The sequence below is a fragment of the Mus caroli genome, unplaced genomic scaffold, assembly GCF_978045245.1.
Source record: "Mus caroli unplaced genomic scaffold, Mus_caroli_1 scaffold_10, whole genome shotgun sequence".
Taxonomy (NCBI): domain Eukaryota; kingdom Metazoa; phylum Chordata; class Mammalia; order Rodentia; family Muridae; genus Mus; species Mus caroli.
The window spans coordinates 4,570,247-4,597,694 of NW_028227265.1; the positions used below are offsets into that span (position 1 = coordinate 4,570,247).

Sequence of the window (27,448 nt, forward strand, 5' to 3'; positions counted from 1 at the left end):
TTAGAGCCTTAAACATGTTAAATGTGTTAGGATAAATAATCCCAGGATTGAGCCAGTGACATGGCCTAGTGGGTAAAGATGCCCTCAGTCTTCTGAGGGTACTAGACACACAAGTGGTGCACAGAAGCAAATTCAAGCCAAACACTTGTACACATAAATCTTTTAAAATCAATTAAACAAACAAACCTCAATCCAAAAGACTTCTAGTCCAGACCCTTCAGATAAGCGATATACATCCCAGGCCAATGAGATGGCTCAGTGGGTAAAGGTAGTTTCCACAGCCTGATGACCTGCGTTAAAAACCTGGGACCCATGTGGTGAAGAGAACGGGTTCCCACAAGTTGTTCTGAGACGTCCACTTGCACACTGTGGCATGTTCTTACACTTGCAGCAATATATATATATATACACATACATACATACATACATATACATATATACATATATATTTTACATAACCCACATACACATAGCAGTAAATGTTTTGTTTTTGTTTTTGTTTTTTTTAAATAACACTCAACACGTGCCAGGGGACCATTATTTTCTGCAAGCCGAGATGTCCCTAGCTGTTCTTGGTTGTGGTTCTCCCCACCATAAAGAATAGGGCACAGAAGTAAAGGCACTACAGGCCACGCCCAGCATCAGCAGCCACTGAGGTGCTCGAGCTCTGAGCCAGCCAGCCGGCATTGCCTCCACAGCAGTCAGGGGACTAGCACAACGGGACATAACCCTCCTCCTCTGAAAACACCGTAAGTTCAGCCGGGAGCCTACCCAGGAGAGGCGGGGAGGAACAGCTATTTGGCTTTAGAGAAAGGAGTTTGGTGAAATCTGCAAATCACTGGAACAGGTGTGTGCCCTTGCGAGCGAGATGCAGACTGTGCCCGCAAGCGGGTAGTTGTCTAAGGTAAATTCAAGTCTTTTCCTCTTACCTGTGTTGGTTCTTGATTTTAGTAAGATCACAGCTTAGTAAAATACTGTCTCAGTGCAGAAGAAGGGATGGGACAGTGTCCACGGTGCCGTATCCGCAGTGAGCCATGTCCACGGCGGAGGCCATTTAAAACTGGGAGAAGTGCATTATTGCAGTTAGAATCTGCAGAGGCAGTGTGGTGGGGGATGGGGCACTCAGCCTTGGCTCACAGCTCACTGCCAAGCTGAGTCTTAATCTGGAACTCACAGAGAGTTTCCCACTCTGTCTTTTAAGTGCTGGGATTAACGGCATGCTTCCCCCTGCCTGGCCTTCCAAGCCTCCTTTAAAAAGTATTTTTTACATTTATTTATCTGTTTGTTGTCTGTTACTCTGTGCGCACTCATGCACTTGTGCACACGCACACACGTGTGCCTGTGTCACAGCACAAGTATGGAGGTCAAAGGCTAGCTTGGCAGGAATGAGTTCTCCCTCCACCACGTGGGTTTCGGGGACTGAATTCAGGTCACTGGGCTTGGTGACAGGTGCCCTTAGCCCTAGCGAGCTGTCAGTTATGATCCAGTGCAGACTGCGATCTAATGTCCTCAAGGTCTGGTGGTATCCTTGCCTTTGTCCCTCTGGGTGTGGCCCTCGGGGACCTAGATAACTGCTCAGCACTCGGTACTTTGCCTCGTGGTTCCCAGGACAAGGCGGGGTGCCCTTTAATCACTGTGGCACTTTTAAGACAGCTGCTGGGGGTGAGGATCTCACAACAACATGGAAGCAACTGTTTTGGAGAAACCCTGGCTGTTGTACATTTTCTGTGCTCTTCAGCTCCTTCGAACATCTCTGTCTCTCTCTGGGATGGTCCTTACCCCATATGCCAGTGGTCCTCAACCTTCCTAATGCCATGACCCTATAATGCAGTTCTCCATGTTGTGGTGACTCCCAGCCATAGAATTATCTTGTTGATACTTCATAACTACAATTTTTGTTACAAATCGTAGTGTAAATTTCTGTGTTTCCCGGTGGTCTTAGGCAACCCCTATGAAAGGGTATCTGACCTCCAAAGGGGTTTTGACTTAAGGTTAAGAACCACTGATGCGGGGCATTTCCAGTCTACTCAGTCCCTCAACTCTGGAGAAGCCACTTGTCCTTCTGTCTCCATAGTTACCCATGTGGCCCTCTGGGAGTTGTGTACTCTGTGACCTTTCCCATCCTGATTCTGTGGCTGAGCCTCACGCATGAGACCTTTTCCATGTTGTGTGTTCGAGCACTTCATTTCTGTGGAGGGATAATCAATCCATCATGCCTATCTCTCTCAGCTTATCTGCCGTGAATACTTGGGCAGTTATCCGCCTTTTGGGTATTATGAATACCTCTCCGGCGAACCGTGTACAGCATTTGTTTGAGTTCCCATATTCAGTTCATGATATATTCACAGATGGAGTTGCTGGGTCATATTGGTGGTTCTATGTATGGCCTGAGGAATTGCCAACACATTTTCTGCAGTGGCTGAATCACTGTACAGTCCTTCCACCAATGTCCAAAGTTTCCAATTTCTCACAGCTGTCCTGTGGGTTCCTCTAATAACAATGGTAGCCCTTTCTTGTGTTCAGTAGCTTTTGTATATCTTTAGGAAGTTACCCACCAAGGCCCTTTGCTCCTTTGTAATCCGTCTTTTTTCCCTTTGAGTTGCAGGACCCATTTATTTATATATTTTGGACTCTGGACCCTTAGTACATGGATTGTGGTGTTAGATCTGGCGAGGCTTTGCATGTGTATGTGAGTGGGGGTATGTGTACATGTGAGCAGGTATGTGCTAAGCCTAAGGTAGATTTTGCCATACTAAGAGGTATTTAGCTTAGCTGCTCCATAGCCACTGGCATCTGGATTGTAGATGCTGTCAGCTCTGCCCACTCTTTCAGAATAGTCATGACTCCTCCCGACCCTAGTCTCCAGTCAAGAAGCTCTGCCGTTGTTTGTGACAGGTAGCAGGGCACTTGCATCCTGTAGAGCAAGCACCACCCAGCTGGAGTTGTAAAGGCCTCTGAAATTTAACTTACCTTTGGTTTGGTTCTGTGAGCATCTTAGGATTTCGGCTTAATGGCCCTTAAATTCTCTGAGGTGAGTGAGTGACGCAGAATGTTTGCTTTGCAGAGTCGTCATTTTTGAACTTCCACGAGTCTGACTGCGAACTGAGAGGCTCGGCGCCCTGTGACTCGCTGCTCTCTCTCAACACTGAAAAGATTCTGGTATGTGTCCCTCCACTCTGCACGTGCTGAGCACTGGCCAGGTCCCCACCCGTGGCCTTACCACTGCGAATTCCTCTGTGACCCAGGTTTGCCTAAGAGCCCAACCGTGAAGCATTGCCAGGATGCTGGGATTGCCACCTCAGGGGGCAGCACCCTCGTCCTCTGTGTGCTTGGATCTGCGCTAGCTTGCTCTTGGCTCTAGAGGCAAGCAGAGCACTGAGATCTAGGACAAGAAGGTCCTGAAGCCCTATTGAACACAGTGGTCTGTTCACTGTGGTCAGCAGTATGGTTCATTGGTCTCAGGGAATCACTCAGCTACTTAGTTATGTGTTCCACCAGGGTCTGTGCTGTAAGAAAAGACAAGCTTAGATTTGGAGCTGACTCTAGATCCCATCTTCTAGATTTGTCTGGGTATCAGATCTTTAGTCCTTTCTGATGTAGATTTTCCTACATATGTGCCTAGGAGTTTGAAATGTGTCTGTGGCAACTCCAGCTTGGAATTGATTGTTTTAATAACATTTTTTACATTTATTTAATTACTTACTTGTATGTGTACACATATGCCAGGGTGCATGTGTGTGAGTCAGAGGACAATGTAGGGGAATCGGTTCTCTTGTGTGCTCTGTGGCTTGAACTCAGGAAGTCAACATTGGCACCTTTACCCACTGAGCCATCTTGTCAGGCCCCATGGTTTTAATGCTGTGGGCCACCTGTATCATCATTTGGGGTTGGCTGGCAGAGCCTCTAGAAACATGGCAGCTATTTGTATGCCAAAATGTGATTTATCTCGAGAACCCATTAGAACTGTCTGTATGGTGGCTGAAGATAACACGTAAGAGTTGGACCATGAGGGTGGTAGGATGGCCTTGAGTTCAAGGCCAACCTGGGCTCCATAGAGTTCTGGGTCATCAAGCACTATATTACAAGAGGCCGCCTTTAAGAAAGTCCTTGCTTCTGAGGCAGCTTACTTCCTGTGCCCTGTCACACATGGTCTCCATGTCTGCCTAGGGCCAGGCTTATACCTCGCACCACATGGCTGTGTGCATTACTGGGGGAACCTTTAGTAACTTGCCTTGTTTCTTGGCCAGATTCTTTTATGTTCATCTTGTAGCTGTGGAGTCTGGAATGTACGCTTTACCTGGTATTCTGTGTTCAAGCCATGCGGAAGGACTGATCTTCTCAACATAATCAAGGGCACAAAAGAGCATGCACAAACTCAGGGGCCCCAGAGTAGCCAGAAGGACTAATCCCCACAGAAGAGAGAAGATGCTCTTGGAAACGGACGTGCTGGTGATAGGGGACCTAACTGAGTATTCACCCACAAACCACGTTCGTGAAGCTAAGTCAGCAGACAGTGGCACATACATTCTGCTTCCATAGAGCTCAAACACAGCTCCAGCATCGTCACACACAGGCTTCTCATGTGGGGGCTTGCATCGTTTGTTAGATGCTAATGATGTCTGTCTGTTTTCAGAGCCAGGCCAAGTCTATTGCAGAGCAGAAGAGATTCCCGTTTGCTACTGACAACGACAGCACCAATGAAGAATTAGGTGAGACTCTAGTCTGGGAGCACCCCATGACACCTGCCCAGAGCCATGGGAGCACCCTACAACACCTGCCCAGAGCCGTGATCAGATACAGAATAGGAAACCAGATGGGAGGGAGAACTAGGAGACTAGCACTGCCAGTCAGGCTTACCAGGCCTTCCTGAGATTTGTGTGGAGTACATCATGACAAAAGATTTGGGTGGGGCCTGGACATGTGTGTCAGGTGGTGGAATGCTTGCCTTATATGTAGGAGGCCCTGGGTTCACCCCCACCACCACCCAGCACATGTAAACTTAGATGTGGTATAATCCCAGCGTTTGGGAAGTGGAAAGAGGAGGATCAAAAGTTCGTGGTCATCCTTGGCTAAATAGGAGACAGCCTGGGACACAGGAGGCCCTGGCACAAGCAGAGGAAAGGAAGGAAGGCAGACAGGAAGGAAGAGAAGACTTTTGTACAGTGGTCCATAAGGACTAGTCCAGCCCTGGGTTTCTATGGAAATGAAAAGTAAGACCAGCCGCGCTGTGCTAGAAGAGCCGTGCGCTGTCATCATGAACAGCAAGGAGGTGAAAGGAAGGCGACCCAGAGCAGTGTCGTGGGTGGGAACGGTCACCTTCATCAATCACATTCATCACATTCATTGGGTCTACAGAGAAGACCCAGAACAGCGTCATGGGTAGAAACAGTCGCGTTCATCACGTTCATCGGGTCTACAGAGGAGCGTCCTGGTCTGTCCATTCCTGGCATGCTTTAAAGCAGGTGGGGTTCCCAGCATTTAACGTGTGTTGAGATACTTACTCCCCATTGCCTAGTGAGCTCACACGTGAAGAGTGGACCCACAGCAAGCCAGGGCCATGCAGAGCAGGCGGACCCAAGCTCCTGAATGTGGCTGCAGGAAGCACCCAAAGGGATCTCCCATCTGATTGTCATTTCATCCTTATTGTGGCCGTCTGTTCCCTTGCCATGGTAGCTCAGTCCTCCTGTGCTGAGAACTTTCCTTAGCTTTGTCACTGCGGAACACTGCCACCTTTTCAAAGTGCCACCCCCTCCTCGTGCTTTTCTTTGGGGTAGCTTTGAGAACTAACTGTCCTTTAAGGCGTCAGTCAGGCTGATCTTTGTGGAGTGGTTGGCTTCTTTCAGCTGAATGTCCATTTAGTAAATGGGACTCAAGCTCTGGTATGGGGGCTGGAGAGATGGCTCGGAGAACCGACTGCTCTTCTAGAGGACGTAGGTTCTATCGCCAGCACCCCATAGCTGTCTGTAACTCCAGTTCCAGGGGATCTGACACCACCTTCTGGCCTCCACAAGCACGAGGCATGTGTGTGTTGCAGATATACATGCAGTCAGAATAAAAACAAAAACAAAACAAAACCAAAAACCACACACACACCTTGGTATGAGCCTGCCTTGTGCATGCTTAGGAACAACCCAGGAAGCTGAGCTAAGCTGAGTCGGTTCTTCTGTGTGACGGGCAGAGGCAGTGCTCAGAGACAAGTTGCTGTCTGTGGAGATCTCTGCTGGAATTGTAGCTATTCCAGGGTTTTTTTTTGGCTTTGTTTTGTTGTTTTGTTTTTTAAATATATATCCCCGAGTTTCCACAGTAAAATTTATACCCCACTAACTATTTATGTTTGAGTGAGATATAGATTAGTATTCTTTGAAGTTGTGGGTAGGTATGGCAAAATTGGGGCCCTATTTGTTCTCTTTTGAGGGACATTTGGTAGCCAGGGCCCAGACAGATCTATGTTCCAAACCAAAGTTTTCCCTGAAATAAATAAAATTTTTTCCATTTTATTTTTTAAAGAATTAAAGAATATATAATATATATATATTTATTTTATGAGAATGAGTGTTTTGCCTGCATGTATGTATGTGCACTGTGTATGTGACCTTGGAGGTCAGAAGAGGGCGTTAGATCCCCTGGAACTAGAGTTACAGACAGCTGTGAGCCATCATGTGGGTGCTGAGGCCTACATCTATGTTCTACGCAAGAGCAGTCAGTGCTCTTAACCTCTGAGCTGCATCTCAGCCCTCTGTTCTGTTTTAAAACTCACTTTTTTGATTAGTAGATAGTACCAGTTATGGGAAAATAGGGAATCCTAAAAACATATCTGAGAGGGATCCTTAAGAAAACTTACCCCTGGCTAATTAAGCAAGAGCCAGAGAGTTTGAAGAGGTTTCTGGGGTCCCCATCTCCATACAGCCAGGCAGAACTGAGCCTGTTTTAGCCATCAAGCAGTGTTTGTCATCTTAGGTTCAGAAAGCTGGCCTTGTGTCCTGTGTGGCATCTGGGAAGCGTGGTTCTGGAGCCTGGGTCTACTTTCAGGGCCACACTCAGTGGCACCCTTGTCAGGCAGCCCTCAGCCACCACGGGTGCTTCATCTCCTTGTCTGCGAGTGGAGGGCATAATTGGATAATTGGACCATCCTCCTAGCAGCCTCTCAGAGAATAGGAGCCTTCCATTCCTAAGGGTCTGGGGCTCTTCCGGTGCCTGAGAAGAGCTAGGAGGTATGCCCTTGTGCTGGCATTCTAGTCTCCATGCAGTCTGCAGGCCACTTAGCCAGCGCTGGAAAGCAGATGTGTGTGTGTGTGGGGGGGGCACCCATGCCATCTTGTGTGTTTGCTTCTAAGTTCTTTAATGGCACCCCTTTCTCAGAGCTGCATCCTCAGACAAGGCAGAAGCCGACTCACCGACTATACAGCCCTCCTGCTTGCCTTCCTTTCTCCGATATTTTTCTGTTTGTCTCACAGCGATTGCTTACGTCCTGGTCGGCAGCGGTCTCTACGATGAAGCCATAAGACACTTTTCCACAATGCTCCAGGTAATGTTCTCCTTGGCCGTGTGATTGTGAGTGCTTGCTGTGATGCAAGGTGAGCCCACACGTCTGCAGGGCCGCAGTGAAGCATGGTGTAGGGCTGCAGGAGTGGAAGAAGGGAGCACTGACCCATTGCTCCTTAGTGCCAGACCTCGAAGGATCACTCCACTCCACGGGGGGGATAAAGGGAATGACTGCTGCTTGAGTCACTGCCCACACCGTCTGCACCGTCATGTAGCAGAGGTGGCCTTTCTCTGCAAGGTTGAAGTAGCTAGCTGCAGGTCACATCCTCTGCCACAAAACCTCTGTGGGACATGGACCCTCCATGAGACATAGACTTTCTCTGAGACACAGGCCCTCTGTGGGAGATGGACACTAAGGGTGTGAAATTCTAACCTCTGGGACAGGACTTGAGGGTAACCTGATTCCTGCTTTTGGATCTGCCTCTCACTTTAGCAGGGAATTGTGAGACTGCCTAATTGCAGACGGTATTTGAAGACTAGTTAAGAGAAAAGAGCCTACGTGGTTGCATACCCCTGGTGGTGGTAAACCCAGCACTCGGGAGGCTGAGATAGGAGTATTGTGAGTTCCAGGCCAGCCCTGGTTACAGATGTACAGCCTGCACACATGCACACAGAGAGAAAGGGCAGGAGAGAATCTTGTATAAGTCACCTGTGTGTGCTGGGGAAGAGTCCTGCTCAGTGCTGACCTCTTGCAACATTGTCCCCTTGCGCTGTCTGTAGGAATTTGTCAGAGGTTGATGGGTCTGACCAGTGCTCTGCAGGAGAAAGCCTGCACTCTGCAGTTAGAGGCTTCTATGTCCACACCTGCTTGTGCTTCCCCCAGTTCTTCAGCTTCCTGGCATGTGTGAATCACAGCAACCACCCCTAGAGATGTGTTCTCTTTCAGTTTAGGTGAACATCCCATGAAGAACCTTGTATCTCATATTTAGTGCATAGAGTACTCAGCACTCAGATGTCATTGCTGCTTAGAGGCCAACAAGTGGCTCACACTCTAACAGAAATACTTCATGTTTTAAAATTTTTATTTACTTAACGTGGTTTTGTTTGTTTTTTTAATGAGTGCTCTATCTGTATGTACACCTGCATTCCAGAAGGGCATCAGAGCTCTTCTTAGATAGTATTGAGCCACCATGTGGATGCTGGGAATTGAACTCAGGACCTCCAGAAGAGCAGCCAATGCTCTTAACTGCTAGCCATCTCTCCAGGCCCCTAGACATGAAGATGAAATTTTAAAATATTAATTTTGAAACTTGAGCTCTGCTTGTGTTAAAAACAAACACACACACACACACACACACACAAAACCTTGTGGCTGTATGATGTTGATAAGTCTGTATTCTCAGAAAATTGATGAGATATGTTTTGCTCATTACTTTCAGGTCCTTAAGTCTGTGTGTGGGTGGTGATACAGGCTTTGTTTTTCAGTGGAATTTGAAATGCAAAGATAGATGTTTAAATAGGTTTCAAATTGCAGTTCTATATACAAATGGAGAGTAAAACTGACAGCACAAGCCCCTGTGTAGACGGCACCTGAGGTGTTGCTGGGATTTGAACTCAGGACCTCTGGAAGAGCAGTCAGTGCTCTTAACCTGAGCCATATCTCCAGCCTGAGGGAGAGATTCTTGAGCCTGTTCTTTGGGACTTCTTCCTTTCTAGTGGCCCAGTTCACTTTTGACCCCAACTCTGGCCACCAGGACAGCATCTTATCTAATGATAACCCATCAGCAATTATGCTGACTGGGTAGTACTGGGATTAAAGGCATGTGCTTCACTCCAGCAACTTAAGGCATTTCTGTGAGCAAAAATCATGCCTTTTGAGGTACCAACAGCCTGCAGATATATAATCATTTAGTTCATCTTTTTCTTTTTAGTTATTATTGTAGTTGATGATAGTACTAAAACATTAAAATAAAAATGTCATTTCTAGCACTCTAAATTCATTTAATCCCTAAATCTGATACTGATTATGTTTTATGTCTGTGTTTTATGATCTAAATGCACGTGCTACAGAGTTTGTGTTAGTGTTTGAGCCAGTCTGCAGAGATGTAGAACACTGTGGTGTTCGATCTGGAATGTCTCTCTTCAAGGACACTGTTTGCATAGGTCTGAGGTTAGCCAGTGAGACACTGAAATAATGATACAATGTTTCTATTAGGCTGAGAAAGCCAGTCAGGCGTTGGAGTAGTGATACAATGTTCCCTCCCACTAGTCTGAGACAGCTAGTGAGACACTGAAGTAGTGATACAATGTTTCCATTAGTGTGCTACACTGTAGTAGCAATACAGTGTTCCCATTAGGTTAAGATGCAGCCAGTGTAGACTGCAAGTCAGCTCAAAAAAGGAAGGGAGGACCAGGAGGTCCTCCATAATGCATTTTGAGTTAGGGCAGGAGAGAGCTGCTCCCTGCCCACCCCTAGTCCCCTCATGCTCTCAGCCTTCTCCACACAGTGAGAAATACAGGATCTATGCACAGTTAGGTGGGGACAGAGTGAAAGTGTCCAGGTTAGGCTTGTGACTTTTTGTCACTTTTCTTCTTAGCATATGGTTGGTTATACAGGCTCTGTGCGCATTTAGGTGGGGACAGAGTGAAAGTCTGTCCCTTTTCTTCTTAGCATGTGGTTGTTATTCTAAGTAGAAAACTCAAAGATTCAGTAACAAATGCTACCATCTACCCAAAAGATGTAATGAAAACTTCAGTCTTTTCTGTCAAAGCTTTCCCATATTAGGCTTGTGTTTAAGAGTTCCTTGTCACTTCCTTCTGATGCCCTGTCAGCTGTGACTCGGGACAAGTAGGCAGCAGCAGGTGTAGAGTATGCTGCCAAGCCCACTTAACCAGAACTTTCTTTACATGGGTGGGTTTTTGCACCAGCCAGTCTCTTCAGGCTGAGTGTTGCAAGTGTATTTGCTCTTTAAATCAGTTTGCTCTTGCTTTCTTTATATTGGCAAATGCAGTGGTCAGCTTTCTCCGTGTAGTGGAACTGATTTTTATCCTATGATCCCTTTTCCTATCCAGAATTTCAGAACCTTGAACTTCTCAAGAACTCCTGTTGCTGCTTGGGCTCTTTGCCCTCTCTAAATTGTAACTGGCTAAGCGTTTCTAAGGTCCTGCTAATGGTGGTGCTGACCAGCTCTGCCTGCTGCTACTCATAGGGCCCTCCTGTGGAATCAGATGTGCAGTAGTTGTTTTAAAGCTGGTGGCCATTCTAAGTAACTCACGCTGTGATAGTTATCCTCACAGAGACTTGGGCTTTTCTTAGCAGACCTATTAGACAACTGTGCACTACAGCCCAGAGCAGCAACATCTGATTCCACTTATGGGAAGTGACAAGGGTCACCACAGGGGTTTGGATGTTGTAAAGGTGCTGTATGGAATAGATGCTATATGGTGTGAAGATTGAGTTCCAGAGAGCCTGGTTGTTGTCTCGTGGTTTCTGTTGCTGTAAAGAGGCACCAAGACTAAGGCAGCTCTCATAAAGGGAAGCGTTTCGTTGAGACCGACTTACTGGTTCAGAAGCTTAGTCCGTTACTGTCGTGAGAAGCCTGGTGGTGTGCAGACAGGGATGATGCAGGAGAGTAGCTAAGTTGTACATCTTGATCTGCAGGCAGCAGAAGGAGACTGCTACAGTAGGCCTGGCTTGAGCACCTCAGACCTCAAAGTCCACCCCACAGAGACACACTTCCTTCAACAAGGCCACACCTATTCAAACAAAGCCCTAACAGTGCCACTCCCCATGGGCAAAGCATTCAAACACCGGAGTCTAAGGGGGCTCACCCTACTCCAATCTCCACAGTTACAAAGCCCCATCTTCACATTCATCTGCTCTGTGTCAACAGTGTATGAACCTGAGGCGTTCCCATGATCCTCATTTGTGTCTTTATCCCGCTGTCTGTCAAGTAAAAGTGTCCTCTTTGTGTCTTGTGACTCTAGTTGGACATAGTTACCTGTTGTTTTTCTTTTCTTTCATCTTTTTTGTTTTTCTTAAGATGTCTTACGCCGGGCGTGGTGGCGCACGCCTTTAATCCCAGCACTTGGGAGGCAGAGGTAGGCGCATTTCTGAGTTCGAGGCCAGCCTGGTCTATGGAGTGAGTTCCAGGACAGCCAGGACTACACAGAGAAACCCTGTCTCAAAAAAGAAAAAAAAAAAAAAAAAAGACGTCTTACTATGTGGCCTCGAGTAGCCTCAGGCTCTTGATCCTGTCCCAGCTTCCCGGGTACTAGGATTACAGGTGTGGGCCACCATGTCCAACCAGTCTCAGTAAGCAGGCTTTGTAAATGTCAGTCTGCACTGCAGATTGCTGATTTATCTATCTGTTCATCCATTTGCGTCAGTGTCTTACTTGGTAACCTGTACTGGCCTTGAACTTGTGGCAGTCAGTACTTCTGGCTCACATAGCACTGGAATTCTATGTGGACCCCGACCGTGGACTGAAATGCTGACTTTACTTTGAGCTAGGCTGACCGAACACCAGTGTTCTGGAATGCCTTCCATGTGCGGCTGTGCACTACAGTGGCGGTCTTGAATGCCGAGCCTTTGCCCACTCCCTGTGCCCCTTTGGCTCTGGGAGGGCCAGCAGAGTGGGTACCTGGACGGTTTTGTGTGGTCATTTGACCTCTGTGTGGATCTGACCTGAATACTTAGCTCAGCTTCGCTTCTTACCTTCCATCCACAGAGGTGAAGACACCCTGTGGTGTCTGTAACATTTTTATAAACAGTTAACCCACGCTGCATCTCTCACGTGCCGAAGCGAGTCTCTGTGCATTCTGAACATGGTGAGTTTCGGGTCTAGAAGTCAGCCTCCTGGTTGAAAAAAGATTCACCTCTGCTTTTAAGAAGATTATTTCATTATATGTGTTTATGTGAGGACTTCCTTGTACGTGCCTGCACCCAAGTGCAGTGGGTGCCTAGTGCCCAAGGAGGCCAGAAGAGGGCCGTAGATGGTTGTAACCCACCTCATATAGGTGCTGGGAACTACCATCTAGGTGGTTCTGTAAGAACAACCAGAGAGAGCCCTTAACTCTGGGCAGGGTCTCTAGCCCCTCATGGGTAAAATTGAAAGTCACTCCTTCTGTCACTATAGCATGAGAGTAACATGTGGACTTCCTTGTCTGAGCAGCTGTTCCCTGTTGCAGTGGCCAGACCCCAAGATGCTGCAGCTGCAAAAACTAAGGGACGTCAGGGCTGTGCTTAGTTGTCACTGAGCTCACTTAAAATGCTGACGAGCCTGTTGAAAAGCAGGACGAAGCTGGTCATATTTGCTCAGTAGTTTCAAACCTTGAGGCTCTAATCTCAACTCATTTTTAGAGATAATGTGTTTTTGTTGTTGTTTTTGTATTTTTAATTTAACTTAATTATTGGATGTTTTTAAGAAAAGTTACTACTACATTACCTAAATAAAGCCTTGTCTTATTAACAGTTAAAGTTAAAGATAGACAATATGAGTATATAAAGTTATACCTATTTTTAGAATTAATAAAATCTGTACTTAAAATTAGGAGTTGCAACACTAGACTCCAAATCCAACAGTACAATTATCATCTGTCCTTCTGTGTTGCTACAAAGTATCAATTATCATCTGTCCTTCCGTGTTGCTACAAAGTATTTTCTAAAAGGCTCAGTGGACCAGAGGAGCCCTAAGTGCTGCATGGATGCTCACAGGGATGGCTGTAGTGTGAAGGAATTAAGCCAGGGAGTGGGGACTGAATGGGGGCTGAATGTGTGCCTGTATTCAATTTCTTCTCCTTCTCCTTTGCTTTTTTTCTTATTTTAATTAGCACTTAAATTCACCATTCAACATTCACAAGCTTTTAAGCAGCTTTTTTTTTTTTTTTTTTTTTTTTTTTTTTAAGGTTTAAAGTATTTTATGACTAAAAAGTGTTTGTGCCGTGGTAGCTGGAAGCTCCCAGGAACCATTTCCTGAGAGGCATCCACAGTCAGAGCTCTGTCTGCTTTAGTTTACCCTCAGCTGGCCCCATTTCCTTTCACCCACACTCCACTCTCGCTAGCTCAGCCTGATGTCGCTAACCCACTCTGAGCTTTCTCTAGCTGTCCTGTGTTTATTGATAAATAAACCTGACCTGTAGTAAGACTTGATGTGCACTAGGGTCTGGGCATGTGTGAGAAGACATGCTCTGAAGACACTAGGTCCCCCTGAGTGACAGATATTCAAGTGTAAAATATGATGGGATACTGAAGCCAGATCCCCTCCATCCCTCTGCCTGTTTGCTTGCTTGATTTTTGAGGCCAATTCTCACTGTGTAGTCCAGGTTGGCCATGGAAGCCTCTTGCCTCAGCCACCTTGGTGCCAGGATTGCAGGCTAGAGCACCATGCCCAGCTAAAATGTGCTAGACTTACAAATTAACATATATAGGTTATGTAACACTATCACTATAGGAACACTCAAGTGTTGTCTTCCTGTGGTTTCAGGCTGTCTGGTGTACTGAAGGGGAGGGAAGTGCCAGGGATGGCCACTGGCCCTCACTATGCTCTCAGACCCGCCAAACTTGCTGTTCCATTTTCTTCCCCTTTCTCTTTTATTTGTTTTCTTTAGTTCCCCCCCCCCCCCCCATGAAGAAATCCTCCTGCCCCAGCTTCCCACGTGCTGGGGATACAGACAGAAGCCATCATGCTGGCTTTACTTATTTCCTTTTCTAGGTGGTTTGTTAGTTTTGCATTTTGCAACAGGGTTCCAAGTATTCCAGGCTGTCTTTGAACTTGTAATGTAACCAAGGTTGACCTTGATCCATCTCCCTGCACCTCCAAGTGCCTCGCCATGCCTGACTTCCATCTGAAAGGCTTCCTTACTCAGAAGCTACATTTTTCTTCTGAATCCCACCTTTGTCACATGGACCCCCTCCAGTCTCCCAGTTCCACGTGCCCTTCCAGTTAGTTCACGAGTTCACACTCCACACACCCACTCCCTACCCACACCATCACCAGCTCTGCTCCCGAGGTCCGGATCCCTCTGCCTGTGTGCTCTGTTCTAGCCACACGCAAGGATTCTCCTTTGCCAGGGACGTGTGGGGTTGTTTGGCTAATTTTGCTATTAATTCCAGTTGCACCCTGGAACAATGTGGTCCCTTCCTTACCTGTTCCTCCACCACCAAGCCCTGCATGCACGGAGGTGTCTGCCTCTCAGCCTGCCTGCCCTCTGCCTGGGTGCTGATCTGGGCCCTTTCCCACCCCCCACCTCCTGCACTGGCCTCCGCTGGACAGGAACTCTCTCCTCCGTTGGGGATCTGCCTGCACTCTGCTCACTCACTTTGCTCCTCTGTGTGTGTGATCCTTTGGCAAGAATCCTTCTCCTTCCGTGTTGGCTTTGCTTGCTCTTCCTAACGCACAGCAGGAGTGCTGCAGCTATGCATGGTCCACTAGCGTGAAACCTGACTCCCCAAGAACAGGCCCCAAGTTGGCGGAGTGGCTGCTGCCCACACAGCACACTGTAGTGGAGGAAGAGAGACCATGCCTCGCTACAAGGTTCTGGAGAGAGGCAGGAAAGGTCCTGGCATGAAAGACCTCTTTGGGGACGGGGACTAGGAGCATACAGTGTCACTCTTGGCCAGACTAGTTCCTGGGAAATGGCCGGGAAGTAGTTCTGGTTTTCTGAGCATGGAGTGGAAGTGTGGAAGGGAGAAGGGGCAGGGTGAGCAATGAGGTCAGAGAGAGGCCTCAGTTTCTGTGGGGCTCCACAGCGTGGCCTCGCTGCTGCAGCTCTCAGTGACTGAGCACGTGCAGACAGCACGGGTGCCTGACCCACTGATTCTTCCCTGGTCCCCATGTGTGATGTGCACACGTATGCCTGCATGCGCATACATGTGTCACATACTGTGGTGGGCTCTTATGCATCCTGGTGGCAGTGTGAGGTACAATATTGTGGGGCTGGGCGACAGCACAGGTGAGTGGGACACCCAGACATCTAGGCACAGAGAAGAATGTAGAAGACAGGGAGGCAGCTGTAGAAACCCGGTGAATAGAGCATAAAGGCGAGCCAGACGGATTCTTCAAGAGGAGGCATGGTGGTCATTTTGTGTGTGTGTGGTGTAATGTGTGTGTGTGTCACTGAGAACCAGGTGACCAACTTCAGCATCAGGTGAAGTTGGTCACATCCATAGAGTAACTGTTTTCCGCCTGTTTCTGACTCTGTTTATGGTCACCTACAGTAAACTGTTCATTGCAGAAGAGCTGTTTGTTTGGTACATTTGAGCCATACCAAATCTGAGCCCCAGCCTGGTGTCCACTGAGATGTTGTCTTAGCTTTGAGCCCAAGTGCAAGGAGCCCGGTGCTCCTGCGAGACCGAGGTGAGCAGTGTCCAGACCCTCTCCCGGCCAAACTATTGTTCTGTTCTCACGTCGCCTCTGGACTAAAATCTCTGCTGACACAGGCAGGCAGTTTTCCTTTTGGTCCTCTGGCCTTTCTCCTCCTCCTGCACCACGGCAGTTCCCTTCCACACCTGTGTGCCCTCAGCAGCACCTGCTCTTCCTTCCTGTTTGAGCATGGGGTTCATTATTCACAGGAAAGGCGTGGTTCTTCTTAGTTTCCTGTAGTATGTCTTGCTTACAATGTGTCTTCTGTCTGTGGATGACTACACAGATGTTTGTTTTAAATAACCAAAAGGAACACATGCTCTCAGGAACATGGGGTCATGTGTGGCTTTCACCTCTGTCAGAAGTGTCTCTGCTATTCTGGAGTTTCTCCTGTGCACACAGTGCCTGTAGTCACCTGCTAGGGACAGCGATTGCTCTAAGATGTCATCAGAACCTGCACTCCCCTGTGACCCTGTCACCTGGCCTTCTTCCTCCTTAGCAGATACACAATCTTCATGTGGGTACACAGTGATTACAGACAACAGGTTAAGAAGCCAGGAGGGACCCAAGCAGGTTTCTGCCACAGTTCACCAGAGTCTGGCCTGTCCTTGTTGCCTCTCTCTGCAGATCTTTTGGGTTGCCATCGTTTTGGGGTAGGTCCTGACCATAAAGCCCAGGTTAGCCTCAAACTCACTCTTCTCCTGCCTGTCCTCCCCAGTGCTCGGATCACAGGCCTGACCTTGTTGTGTCTCCAGTGGCCTCAGGAGAAGCCAGCAGGGCAGTTATTGGGGTTGAGTCTCTGTGACTTTTTTGCATAGTGTGCCAGCTTGCTGTCTCCGCCCCTGGACCACAGGTCGTCATCCTGTGTAAGCAGCTCTAAGAATTGAGTGCATAGTGTCTTCCCCTTCACTTGTCTGCGTTTTCCAGCACGGGTGTGGACGTGCTCTTGTCAGTAGTGTGGGTAGACATAGGCCTCGGGTCAAAGGCTGAGCAGTGTAGTCCCCTGTGACGGGCCCAGCCCAGGGTGGTTCTGTGCAGCTCTTCAAGTTGGACCAGGACCTTGTAGCAAAGCATCCAGAAAGGAGATGGCTGAGGCAGAGGCTCAGCTTAAGCTGGTATTCCTTTCACCCACCCAGAGGAGAGATCACACCTCTAGTGTGGCGGCAGGGCCTCTGTGGAGGGACTGCAGGTAGTAGTGGAAGAATGGGAGAGAGGGCTACCGAGTCAGATATCTTATCCCCATGACTCCTCAGCACATTCTGGAGTGCATTGCTGCCCTCCCTGTGGCTGAGGGGACTCTGCCTCATCAGGCTAAGCCATGGCAGCCCAGGTTCACCTGCTCCCACCTCCCCGATCCCTGAGCTCCCAGGTCCTCTGTGCGATGTGGTTGCTGCTGTGCCAGTCACAGAGAGGCTGAGGAGGCCGAGTGTGCAGTGAGATAGCTCGGCAGTGCTAGGTCCCTCCCCTCTTTCCTTCCAGGGCAGATAAGTCTTCCTGAGCACATTTCCTCAGTGAGCTTTTGTGGTGACAGGTTTCAGGTCTGAGACGCCAGTGTCACCTAGGGTCACAGTAGCGTAAAGATACAGAGCTGCCTCTTGAAGTATTAATTAGCTTTAAGCAGAAACTGACTCTTGTTTTGTTTTGTTTGTTTCTAGTTTTTGACGTGTTTCTGTTTTGGTCTGACTAGGAGGAGCCTGATCTGGTTAGTGCAATTTATGGCCGAGGGATAGCCTATGGAAAGAAGGGACTACATGTGAGTATGTACTGGTCACGCTTGCCACCGCGCCCACATGGCTTGCCGCACCCAAGCCTTTGTCTGAACTGCTTCTCGTTTAGTCGGCTCTGCCAGGGCACAGATGACAAAGCAGGGTGGTTCGTCACCCCAGGTGCCATGGCTAGAAGGTGGGGGACCAGGCTGCCCTGTGTCTTCTAAGTCAGTGATGGGCCGGCCACAGGAAAAGCCAGAGATCTGTGTTCTCAGAACACTCCCTGACCATGCTGAGATAAGGATATGTTGTCACAGTGGGACCCTCCAGCCTGGGGTCCTTTTACAATGCAGCAGGTGGGATGAAAGAACATTTTTTTTAAGCTATCTGACATTTATTATTATTTACTTATTTTGATTTTTTTTTTTTTTTTTTTTTTTTTTTTTTGAGATTTTCCACGTATCCATGGCTGTCCTGGAACTTACTCTGAAGACCAGGCTGGCCTCAAAATCACAGAGATCCACCTGCCTCTGCCTCCCAAGTGCTGGGATCCAAGGGGTGGGCCACCAGGCCTAGCTGAGACATTTATTTTTATTTGCTACATTTTAGGCATTTTGCAGATAGGGAAAAGTCTTTGTAGCCACGATTAAGTTGTTCCCTTTATTCCCCTGAGAAAGGCCGTGAAGCGGGTGGTGAGCCCCGTTCATTAGTACGTAAGAGCGCTGACCCAAGATCCTTCAGTGAGTTGGCGGTGCCCTTAAGATCAGCACGCGGAGAGTGCTGTACACAAACCCTCCTGTGATTCTCAACTAAAGACAGTCATATGAGATAGTACTCAGAGGGGAACTATAATTTTTGTGACATTTGCATTAAAAATATCAGTCTTTAACATTTTATTAAATATTTTAATTAAAATTTATTAAAGTATAAAAATTCTGCTAAGTCGGTACTGGCTTGGAGAAAATTGATATAACAGTTATAACCATACCCTTCTGAGACACAGGGGACCCAGATGAACTCAGCCTTGGTAACCATGGTATTGAGGGTTCAAGACTATTTCGGTCATATGTCACCTCAGATAACTGGTGCTTACTGTCCCCATCTATCTAAATTTTGTTGCTCAACATGTAACTTGTCTTTAGCGGAGGCTTAAGCGTGCATTTTAAAGCATAAAATCAGCCTATGCATGCTGAAGAGAACTTAGCTAGGCTGGTCAAATAGGTCCCGGGTTCATGGTTTTGGTCGGTCAACACTTGGCATTTTTCTGTCCCTCTTTGACAGAAAACTGGTGGGTGCCGTTTCCCAGGTTGGCACCCACGTGGTGCCTCCCTCCACCCCCAGCTGATCTAGGTTACATTCAGATACTATCTGCCCTCTGTGAGCTGGTGGTAAGCGTCCAGGTTCAGCTTGCCACCCTATGGGGTGGGGAGACTTGGGTGTGACCCCTGAGCAGACCTGGCAGCCGGGCACCGGTGCAGACCCCAAGTTGTGTTCATCTCCAAGCAGCCTCTCCTCTGGCGACTACACCGCCAGTGTCTCAGAAGATCTTGCCGCTGTCCGTGCAGCAGTGTCTCATACTAAGCTAATACCTTTTCAAGGACATTAAGAACGCTGAGCTTGCTTTGTTTGAACTGAGCCGAGTAATTGCCTTGGAACCTGACCGTCCAGAGGTATTTGAGCAGCGAGCTGAAGTGAGTGTGGTTTTTTCTCTCTCTCTCTCTCTTACTGAATTAGCTGAAACTTGGAAGCTGGTATTACATTATCACCATTGTAACTTGCAATGCTCCCTTACACTGAACTGGGTTCCCGAGGCCCTGCGAGCATGGTGGCGGTGACCAGGTGGCCTCGGAGTGAGAACGGTGCTGAGTGTGAAAGTGTGGTCCTGTTGTCTGCTTCTCCCGAGGACACTCATTAAAGAGATACCGTACACCGTATAAGCGACACAGTTTAACCAAAGTGGCTAATGGGTTGGAGAGCCAGAAATGCGTAGCTCTTGGAAGCGGCGGTCCGCTGGTCTGGAAGGGAGGAGGGAGAGTAAGCAAATGAACAGAGCGTGCTCATGTGCAGTTCCTGGGCGGAGGACTTGCCTCCGTAGGCACCTGGAGCCGGGAGGTTTGCTGTAGATCTCAAGGTGGAGACAGGCCTGGGGGAGTGCCCGTAGCATCTGCCAAGTGGACACCAGAAGCTGGGCAAGTATGCCAGGCCCGTGGGGGTGAGGCTTTCGGACGGCAGGAGCGGGAGAGTGACAGGACTCCCTTTGTGGCTTTAAATCCACGTTCTTACAGTACTTGTAGGCTGTCGGGTCACACGTGCTCGTGTGGTTGGTCCGAATGCAGCTGGCTTTTTGATACGGGTTGACTTCTTCTACCCTTTCTCCCCCAGGAAATATAGCAAGTACAGGAGCACAGTGCTCGGTTGCCCGAGACTCCGTCTAGAGGTCTCATCCTCTCATTGTAGCAGTTGAGATCTCGGTCTCTAAGAATTTTATGTTCTGCCGGGGACTTGGTTTTAATCTAATCTTTCTCAGTGCTTTAGTTCCTTTCCTGTCCATCTTGGGTCTTACCATTGGACTAGATGGCTGTAGTATTGTCCCCACAGCAAGGGGCTCTTGAATGGTGGTTGGGCTGGCCACTGTGTCTCACCAGCTCTGGATGGGCTTGCTGGTGTTTCTCTCAGGACTCTGGGGATGTCTGAAATGATTCTGATAAACTAGGAGCTCATCTAAGACTTGCAGGTTTTAAATATTTGCATATCTAAGAAAAAGCTAATTGCTCATCTGAGATTGGTGGTTAGAACAGTAGTTTTCTATTATCTAAATGATACATAGCAATATTTACCACAGTTACAGCCATCACTGCAGAAGATCGCTGTGATCTTCAGCGCTAAATTGCAGCCTGCCTTTGTCTGCCTTAGAGGTAATTTGAAGAACGCTTTGCTCTTGCAAATACAAATGCAAATAATACAAAAAAAATCTGTATTTATAAAAGTATATCAACCCATTACTTTTGATATTGACAGTTGTGCCAAGATATGATAGTTTTTACCTAGGAGGTCAATAAGCAGAGATGGGTGGTTGTCATTCCAAGTGGTAGCCCCACCCCTTCCTGGGATGAGATCAGGGCCATGTGTCCATCTCCTGCTTTGGAAGCAATTGCTAATGTTTGGGCTGGGCCCACCTGAGTCTGTGCTGGGCTCTTGCAGAGCAGGTGGCCAGTTAGTGACACAGGGTGAACATGCCCTTCCCTAGAGCATGCTGGACAGAGACCTACTGGAAGGATGGTAGCTTGGGGTCAGGTGCATGGACATGGGCCCACTGGGGGTTTCTTCTCTTGGTGACTTCCTTGTGGGTGCTGGGCTCCCATTGATGTTACCGTGCTGTCTGGACCACAGTGACTCAGTGGTGGCTCTAGGGGGCTTCTCAAACAGGCAGTCAATTTCCCTGAGATGCTGCTGAGTGTGGCCGAAGAGCTTGCTTGGGGCTGACAAGGCACCTGGGATCCTAGGACATGTCCTTTAGCTCTCACCTCCCACAGGGACTGTGACTGCCAGGGACGAGTCTGTCTGTCCTAGCGGTCGAATGTGCGTGTGCCAGTGTTTTACTTAAAAATTGGCCGTAGCATAAGCAAAGGGTTCTTATTTCAAGAATCTGGTACACCTAGGGGGAAGTCAGTAGCGAGGCGGCTGCTTGAGCCACATCCCCATCTCCCCTTGCGAAACAGAGCTAGTGGCTCTTCTGAGCATCTATCTACCTGTGCGTGCATGAGGCCGTGGCTCGCAGCCTGCTACAGCGAGCTTTGCGAGTGGTGTGCAGCTCGATGGAGTGGGAAAGTTAAAATGCGGACAGTGTAGGGCTGGTCCTGAGGACTTTTCCTGATTGCATGTTTTGGATTTCTAGATTCTGTCCCCTCTGGGACGAATTAATGAAGCCGTAAATGATCTCACTAAAGCTATTCAGCTTCAGCCCTCTGCACGGCTGTACCGACACCGGGGGACCTTGTACTTCATATCTGAGGTGATTGCCCTGTAAAGATTGGTCCACACCTCACTTCTCCCGTCATCTCAGCAGCCACTCCTTGCTAGGAGGGCTCAGGTTAATGTCAGTGTTACAAGGCAGCTGCGAGAGCACCGGCTTTGGCAGAAATTAAATGCAACAGAGAATAATAAGTGCCAGTCATGGTTTCACGACTGGGCTGTCAGCAGCAGCCACTTCTAGACTGGCACGGAAAGGTTACACTTTGGTTTGTAACTTGTACTTGGAAGTACAACTTGAATTCATCCGGTTCTCAGTCTGAACCTGTCAGGCCTGCAGACCCTTCTTTTTAGGTGGCCTGAATCTAGCAAGAGTCTGTTTCTATGACAGTGGCTCCTGGACCATCGGTGTACTTTAACAGTGCACGTATAGACCAGAGCCTCAGCTTAACGCACAGTGTGGCTGCACTACCGCCTGTTCATTTCAGAAGTGTCTAGTGTGGAAAAGGTGGTCTGGTTGGTCCTGGAAAGGCTGAGATTGAAGGCCTAACATTAGGACTCTATGAACACCACTTAGCGGTTAGCAGGGCGAGAAGTACTAGTTTGGCTGGACCCCTTCGCCGTGGCATTTCCTTCAAGGCCAGGAAGGGCCCAGGACCCACTGTCCATCCACAGCAGAGAACATTCCAGATTCTAACAAAGACAATCTTATCTCTCCTCCTCCTTTCCATAGGACTACGCGACAGCCCACGAGGACTTTCAGCAGTCCTTGGAGCTGAACAGAAACCAGCCCACAGCCATGCTGTACAAAGGCCTAACTTTCTTTCACAGAGGACTTCTGAAGGTGAAGCCGCGCTGCCTGCGCCTGCGCTGCTGTGCCCGCTTCGCTTGTGGGGAGGGGGACTTAGAGGAATTGATCCGATGCATCTCAAAATGATGTCACTGGTTTCTTAGCACTGTGTGTGTGTGTGTTGCTTCTTCCTGGGCACTCCATTCCACATGCTTGTGTCTCTGTGGGGATCCCTGCTGTGCCACAGGCTGTGCCAGTAGCCAGGGATCACAGACTTGCTACCTCCCCTGCCTGAGCCCCAGTGCCAACAAGGCCACGGGTACTCCTGGTGCCCTAGTACAAGGTAATCCAAGCCACAGGATGGAAGGTAGGCCGGCCTGAGAGTTACGCATAGCCAGTTGCTTGTTGGAGACCACACTATATGATTAAAGCCATCCTGGGCAGAGATAGTGGCCTTGAGCCCAGTGTTGAAGGCTAACTAAATTCACAGCCCAGGATGGGGAGTGTCTTAAGCAAGAAGAATGAGTGTCTCACCACACAGGTAGTTCTGCTTTGCACACTGTCCTGTGCACGCATGTCCTGTCTGTCTGCTAGCTGCTCGTCTTTGCATCTGGCCATGCGCAGCTCTGAAACACTTGGGGTTCATTATCAGTTCCTTTCCTACACAGTGTGAGGTAGTGACAGCACCTGTGACAGCCACCTGTGACAGCCGTCACAGGCCATCCAGAGAAGCCTGAAAGAGCCCGTGCCTTTACTCTGAGCCCTAACCACCTGCTAGACACGTAGCTGAGCTCTTTTGGCTCCTTGCCTATCCATAAAGTAGACCCAACCTTCTGCCTCTTCCCAAAGTCCCCCCTCCCCCACTCCCAGAGTCTGGTAGCATCCCATGAGAAAAGTATTACAATAATTTTATCAGGAAAAATTTAATCTATGTTTTATGCATGCTTTTTAAGAACTCGCGTCAAAGTGAAAACCAAAAGACAAAGAATTTGCCAGTTCTTTATATATTCTTCACATCATGTCCAAGTGCCCAGGATGTCTGAGAGAAAGGCTTCCCCGTGAGCATGGGGCTGCTTGCCAGGGTCCAGGACTCACACTGGGCTGCGCCTCCCACTTGGCAGCTCCCGTTCGTTCTGTATCTTTCCTCGCAGCCTCTGGAAGTGAAAAGGTTTGGCCACCATGATGCACAGAGGCAGCCTCAGGGCCCATGGAAAAGATCGTCCTGTCCATAGTATGAGTGCTTCTCAGAGGACAGCATATACCAGCAAATGCACTGTCCGTGAGACGGAGCTGGGCACAGTCACGGGGCAGGCTTCCGAAACAGGCTCAAAGAGTGAGACTTGGTTTGCTTTATCCAGATCTCCACTGCTTTGACTGAGCATTCGAAGTCCCTCAATAAGTGGGCCTTCCCAGGTCACTGGGTCCCTCCTGTCATGCTGAGTCAACCAACACACATGGGACAGTGAGCCAAGTGACGAGAGCACTTTGTGGTGGTTTATCTGTCCAAGCCGGTCACAGGGTTGTACCTAATCCCTCTTGTCCCACTAGCATCCTCGTGAGGTGTAGATGCAGGTTATGTGAATTATGTACCAAAAGAATGACCCCTGGTATCTGCAGACACACAGCATTAGACTCAGCAGTGGGCTTGAACTCATATTATACTGTAAAGTGGATCTGTTCAGGCCAATGACAGTCTAGAAATTAATTAAGTAAGTGACTTTTTAATTTTACAAGAACCTTTCATGGGAAGATAGTAACATCTTATAACCTTTTATTTATTTTTATAATTTGTCAAAGAAAGGATTTGACTGCAGCTTGAGCCAGTCTTCACTTTGAAACTCTCCTGCCTCAGCTTTCTCGTATGCTGATTTCCCATGAGCGCACCATACCTGGCCAGGCATGTCACACAACTGTACAGTGTGGTGGATCGACCCTTGGCACATGGCAGCAAGAACTTTTCATTCATTTAGTCCATGCCTTAAGTACATTTTAAGCTCTTCACCTTGAGCTGTTGGGAGCAGCCCAGTGATGGCCGCCCGGTGAGCGGTGAGGATGGTGATGGTGGAGTGGAAGTGATGGCATTGACCAAGCCAGTGGTTCTGAAGCAGTGTACATACCTAGAGGTTGCCTCGCGTGAGCTCGGCTCTGGTTCCCAATGGCTTAAAATCTTGATTCTGCTATGTCCCTCTTTGGCAGAGTGAGGTAGAGAGCTGAGCAGAGCTTAGGCAGGAACCTGAAACCAAAGACTCTTAAGAGCTGAAGAGAATCAGACTCTGAAGAACTGTGGCGTCCACGCATGCTGTAAGTGGAGTGGGCAGCAGATGCCTGCTGGGCATCTCCCCTGGATGTCCACAGACACTGCAGGCTTAACACGCCCCAGCCCCCTCCCTGCTGCCCTCCTGCCCTTCCTACAGTGGCCACTACACTTGCCTTCCTCGCCTACTGCCACCAGATCCTGTCTGCCTTCAGAAATGTCTCTGAATCTGACCCGTCTTTCTCTCCTCAGGGACGCTCACCTTGACCTTTCATCATCTCTTGCCCAGATGCCCACTGACCCAGCCTCCCTGCTCAGCGCTCCCCCCCCCCCCCCCCCCCCCCCGCTGCTGCACTGCCATAGTTACCACCCTTTCCCCAGGGCCCTGGGATGCCTGGGCAGGAGGCAACTAGGTTCTTTGTCTTTCTCCACTCACACCCTTGTGCGCTGTTGTTCTGATTTCCCAGCACTCCTTTGTCTGAGTTGTGCACAGTACAGCACTGTGCTGTCTCCTTACACTGCTGCTCAGTCCTTAGACTAGGGAGCTCTCCTTCTTATTCCCAGAGCCTCACTCCTATCTCTGCTTTAGCTTATAACATTTATGCTAATAACCCATTACCTAATCAGCTTCCTATTCTGACTAGACTGAGTGTTCTTAGAGGACAGAGATAATGATTTGCTCACCTTGTACCCACCCCTCAATACCTCACACTGGCTCTGGTATACAGTAGGCACTCAATAGGTGTTTGTTGACTTGAAGTATTATAAAAGTTCTAAAAGATTCAGACTAGGCCACCTGAGTAACTACATTCGGTGTTATAAGAGCCCTTCAGCTGTCCTTTCCCACCATTGCTTCAGAGGAGTCTGAAACCAACCCCTCTGGCCATGCCGCCCCTCTGTCTACATGGAGCCTGGATGCAGAGGCAAAAGCCTTGCAAGTCATCAAATTCTTATTGAGTGCCTACCATGTGCAAGGCATGTGGTGGCGGCGGCCATTCTCTCCCACCAACACCTAGTTGGACAGAAGTGGTGTTGTCTCAAGTCAGGTCTTTTTCTTCAAGTTGCAGTAGCTGCTTAACACCATTTGTCCTGTGCTTGGGAAAGTGTGATGTGTTTATACTTTTTATTACAGTAGCAGTAATGTCTTGCAAAAGTGCAGATGCAGTGGGTCCACGTGTGCAGGTGCAGTCAGGTGTAGTGGGTCCACGTGTGCAGGTGCAGTGGGTCCATGTGTGCAGGTACAGTGGATTCACATGTTCAGGTGCAGTGGGTCCACATGTGCAGGTGCAGTAAGATGCAGTGGGTCCATGTGTGCAGGTGCAGTGGTTCCAGTCAGGTGCAGTGGGTCCACGTGTGCAGGTGCAGTGACTAACCATGAACAGAGTGGTACCCTTCAGAGGCACCTCTCACATGAGGATTTGGGTGGGTGCAATGTGTCCTAGATTCCTCTCAGAGCCCACAGCACAGGGCCTCAGCCACGTATCACTGCTGCACTGAGCCCACTGAGCCCACTGCTTTAGCCTCGTGTGGGCTGTTTTCTTGCACTGTTAGATCCAAGGAATCCCTACCAACCCAGAAACCCTTTTTTTTTTTTTTTTTGACTCAGTTTAAGTACAGCAGGCTAATTTTGAATAAGCTCATAGAGCTGTTGAGTTTCCTTGGTCCATTAGACTATTATGGATGGAAGAAATGGTGTTGTTATGAAGATGACATCATTAGCCCTCAGGTCCTGCTGAACTGTCTTACAGACGTACATTTGTTTACTGTTAGGGTCAGAGCCTCCCCACAGGTCACTGCCTGCCTCCTTCTCAGTCTTATCTAAGATGATTCTTGCAGAGACAGGCGTAGCATATGTGTAACCCTGTAGGAATGCAGGTGGCGTTATGTGAACGGGCTCATCTTCTGCGTACTTTCCACAGGAAGCCATTGAGGCCTTCAAAGAAGCTCTGAAACAGAAAGTTGACTTTATCGATGCATATAAAAGTCTGGGACAGGCCTACAGGTGAGTGACAGTGGGCTGAGACAGGGGAGTGCCTCTCAGAATAGATGTCCACTTTAGGTTTTGAAAGCATGTGAGGGAGCCCCATGTCAGGACCCCTGGTCTGTGTCGGGTTGCACAGCTCAGACTCTCAGAGGGTGTCAGTCCCTACAGACTGGTGTTGTGCCTGGCACACGGATGCTGGGTGGTATTTATTTATCCTCCCGCTCTACAGAATTGTCAGGAATTGTCTTAGTCAGGTTTTCTATTCCTGCACCAACATCATGACCAAGAAGCAAGTTGGGGAGGAAAGGGTTTATTCGGCTTACACTTCCATACTGCTGTTCATCACCAAAGGAAGTCAGGACTGGAACTCAAGCAGGTCAGCAAGCAGGAGCTGATGCAGAAGCCATGGAGGGGTGTTCTTTACTGGCTTGCTTCCCCTGGCTCGCTCAGCCTGCTCTCTTACAGAACCCAAGACTACCAGCCCAGAGATGGCCCCACCCACAAGGGGCCTTTCCCCCTTGATCACTAATTGAGAAAATGCCTTACAGTTGTATCTCATGGAGGCATTTCCTCAACTGAAGCTCCTTTCTCTGTGATAACTCCAGCTGTGTCAAGTTGACACAAAACTGGCCAGTACAGGAATATATATTGAAAGTAGGTTGGAAGCAACCATCTAAAGTGATTATGTAGATGGAAGTATGCATTGTGCCTTTAAAAAATATTTCTCATTCATAGTAAATTGGTATACGGACTGTTTCTATCCTTTGGGAAAAGCTTAATATGTAAAAAGGAAATTGGTTGGTAGCAGTCGTTTCCATTCTGGAAGAATTTAATGTCTGAAGTATTCTCTTTTTTTTCTTTCCTTCAAAATTTCAAGCTGCATGATGATTTACTTACTAG

General features: G+C 48.4%; 1 protein-coding gene across 10 annotated transcripts in view; it reads left to right on the plus strand.

Moving 5' to 3' along the window:
• The window catches only part of Ttc13 (tetratricopeptide repeat domain 13), a 48,755-nt gene that overhangs the window by 4,046 nt on the left and 17,261 nt on the right, over positions 1-27,448 (plus strand). For 3 of the 10 annotated variants that reach the window (XM_021170263.3, XM_085843520.1, XM_021170264.3), the window contains exons 2-5: positions 3,065-3,159; positions 4,634-4,709; positions 7,455-7,525; positions 26,484-26,566. In XM_021170263.3, coding sequence (XP_021025922.1) covers positions 3,065-3,159; positions 4,634-4,709; positions 7,455-7,525; positions 26,484-26,566 — 325 coding nt within the window. Of the gene's footprint in view, positions 1-3,064; positions 3,160-4,633; positions 4,710-7,454; positions 7,526-17,532; positions 17,599-19,149; positions 19,243-21,446; positions 21,564-22,253; positions 22,365-26,483; positions 26,567-27,448 lie in introns of all 10 variants that reach the window. The other 7 variants (XM_021170258.3, XM_021170259.3, XM_029480664.2 and 4 more) reach the window with 4 other exon arrangements.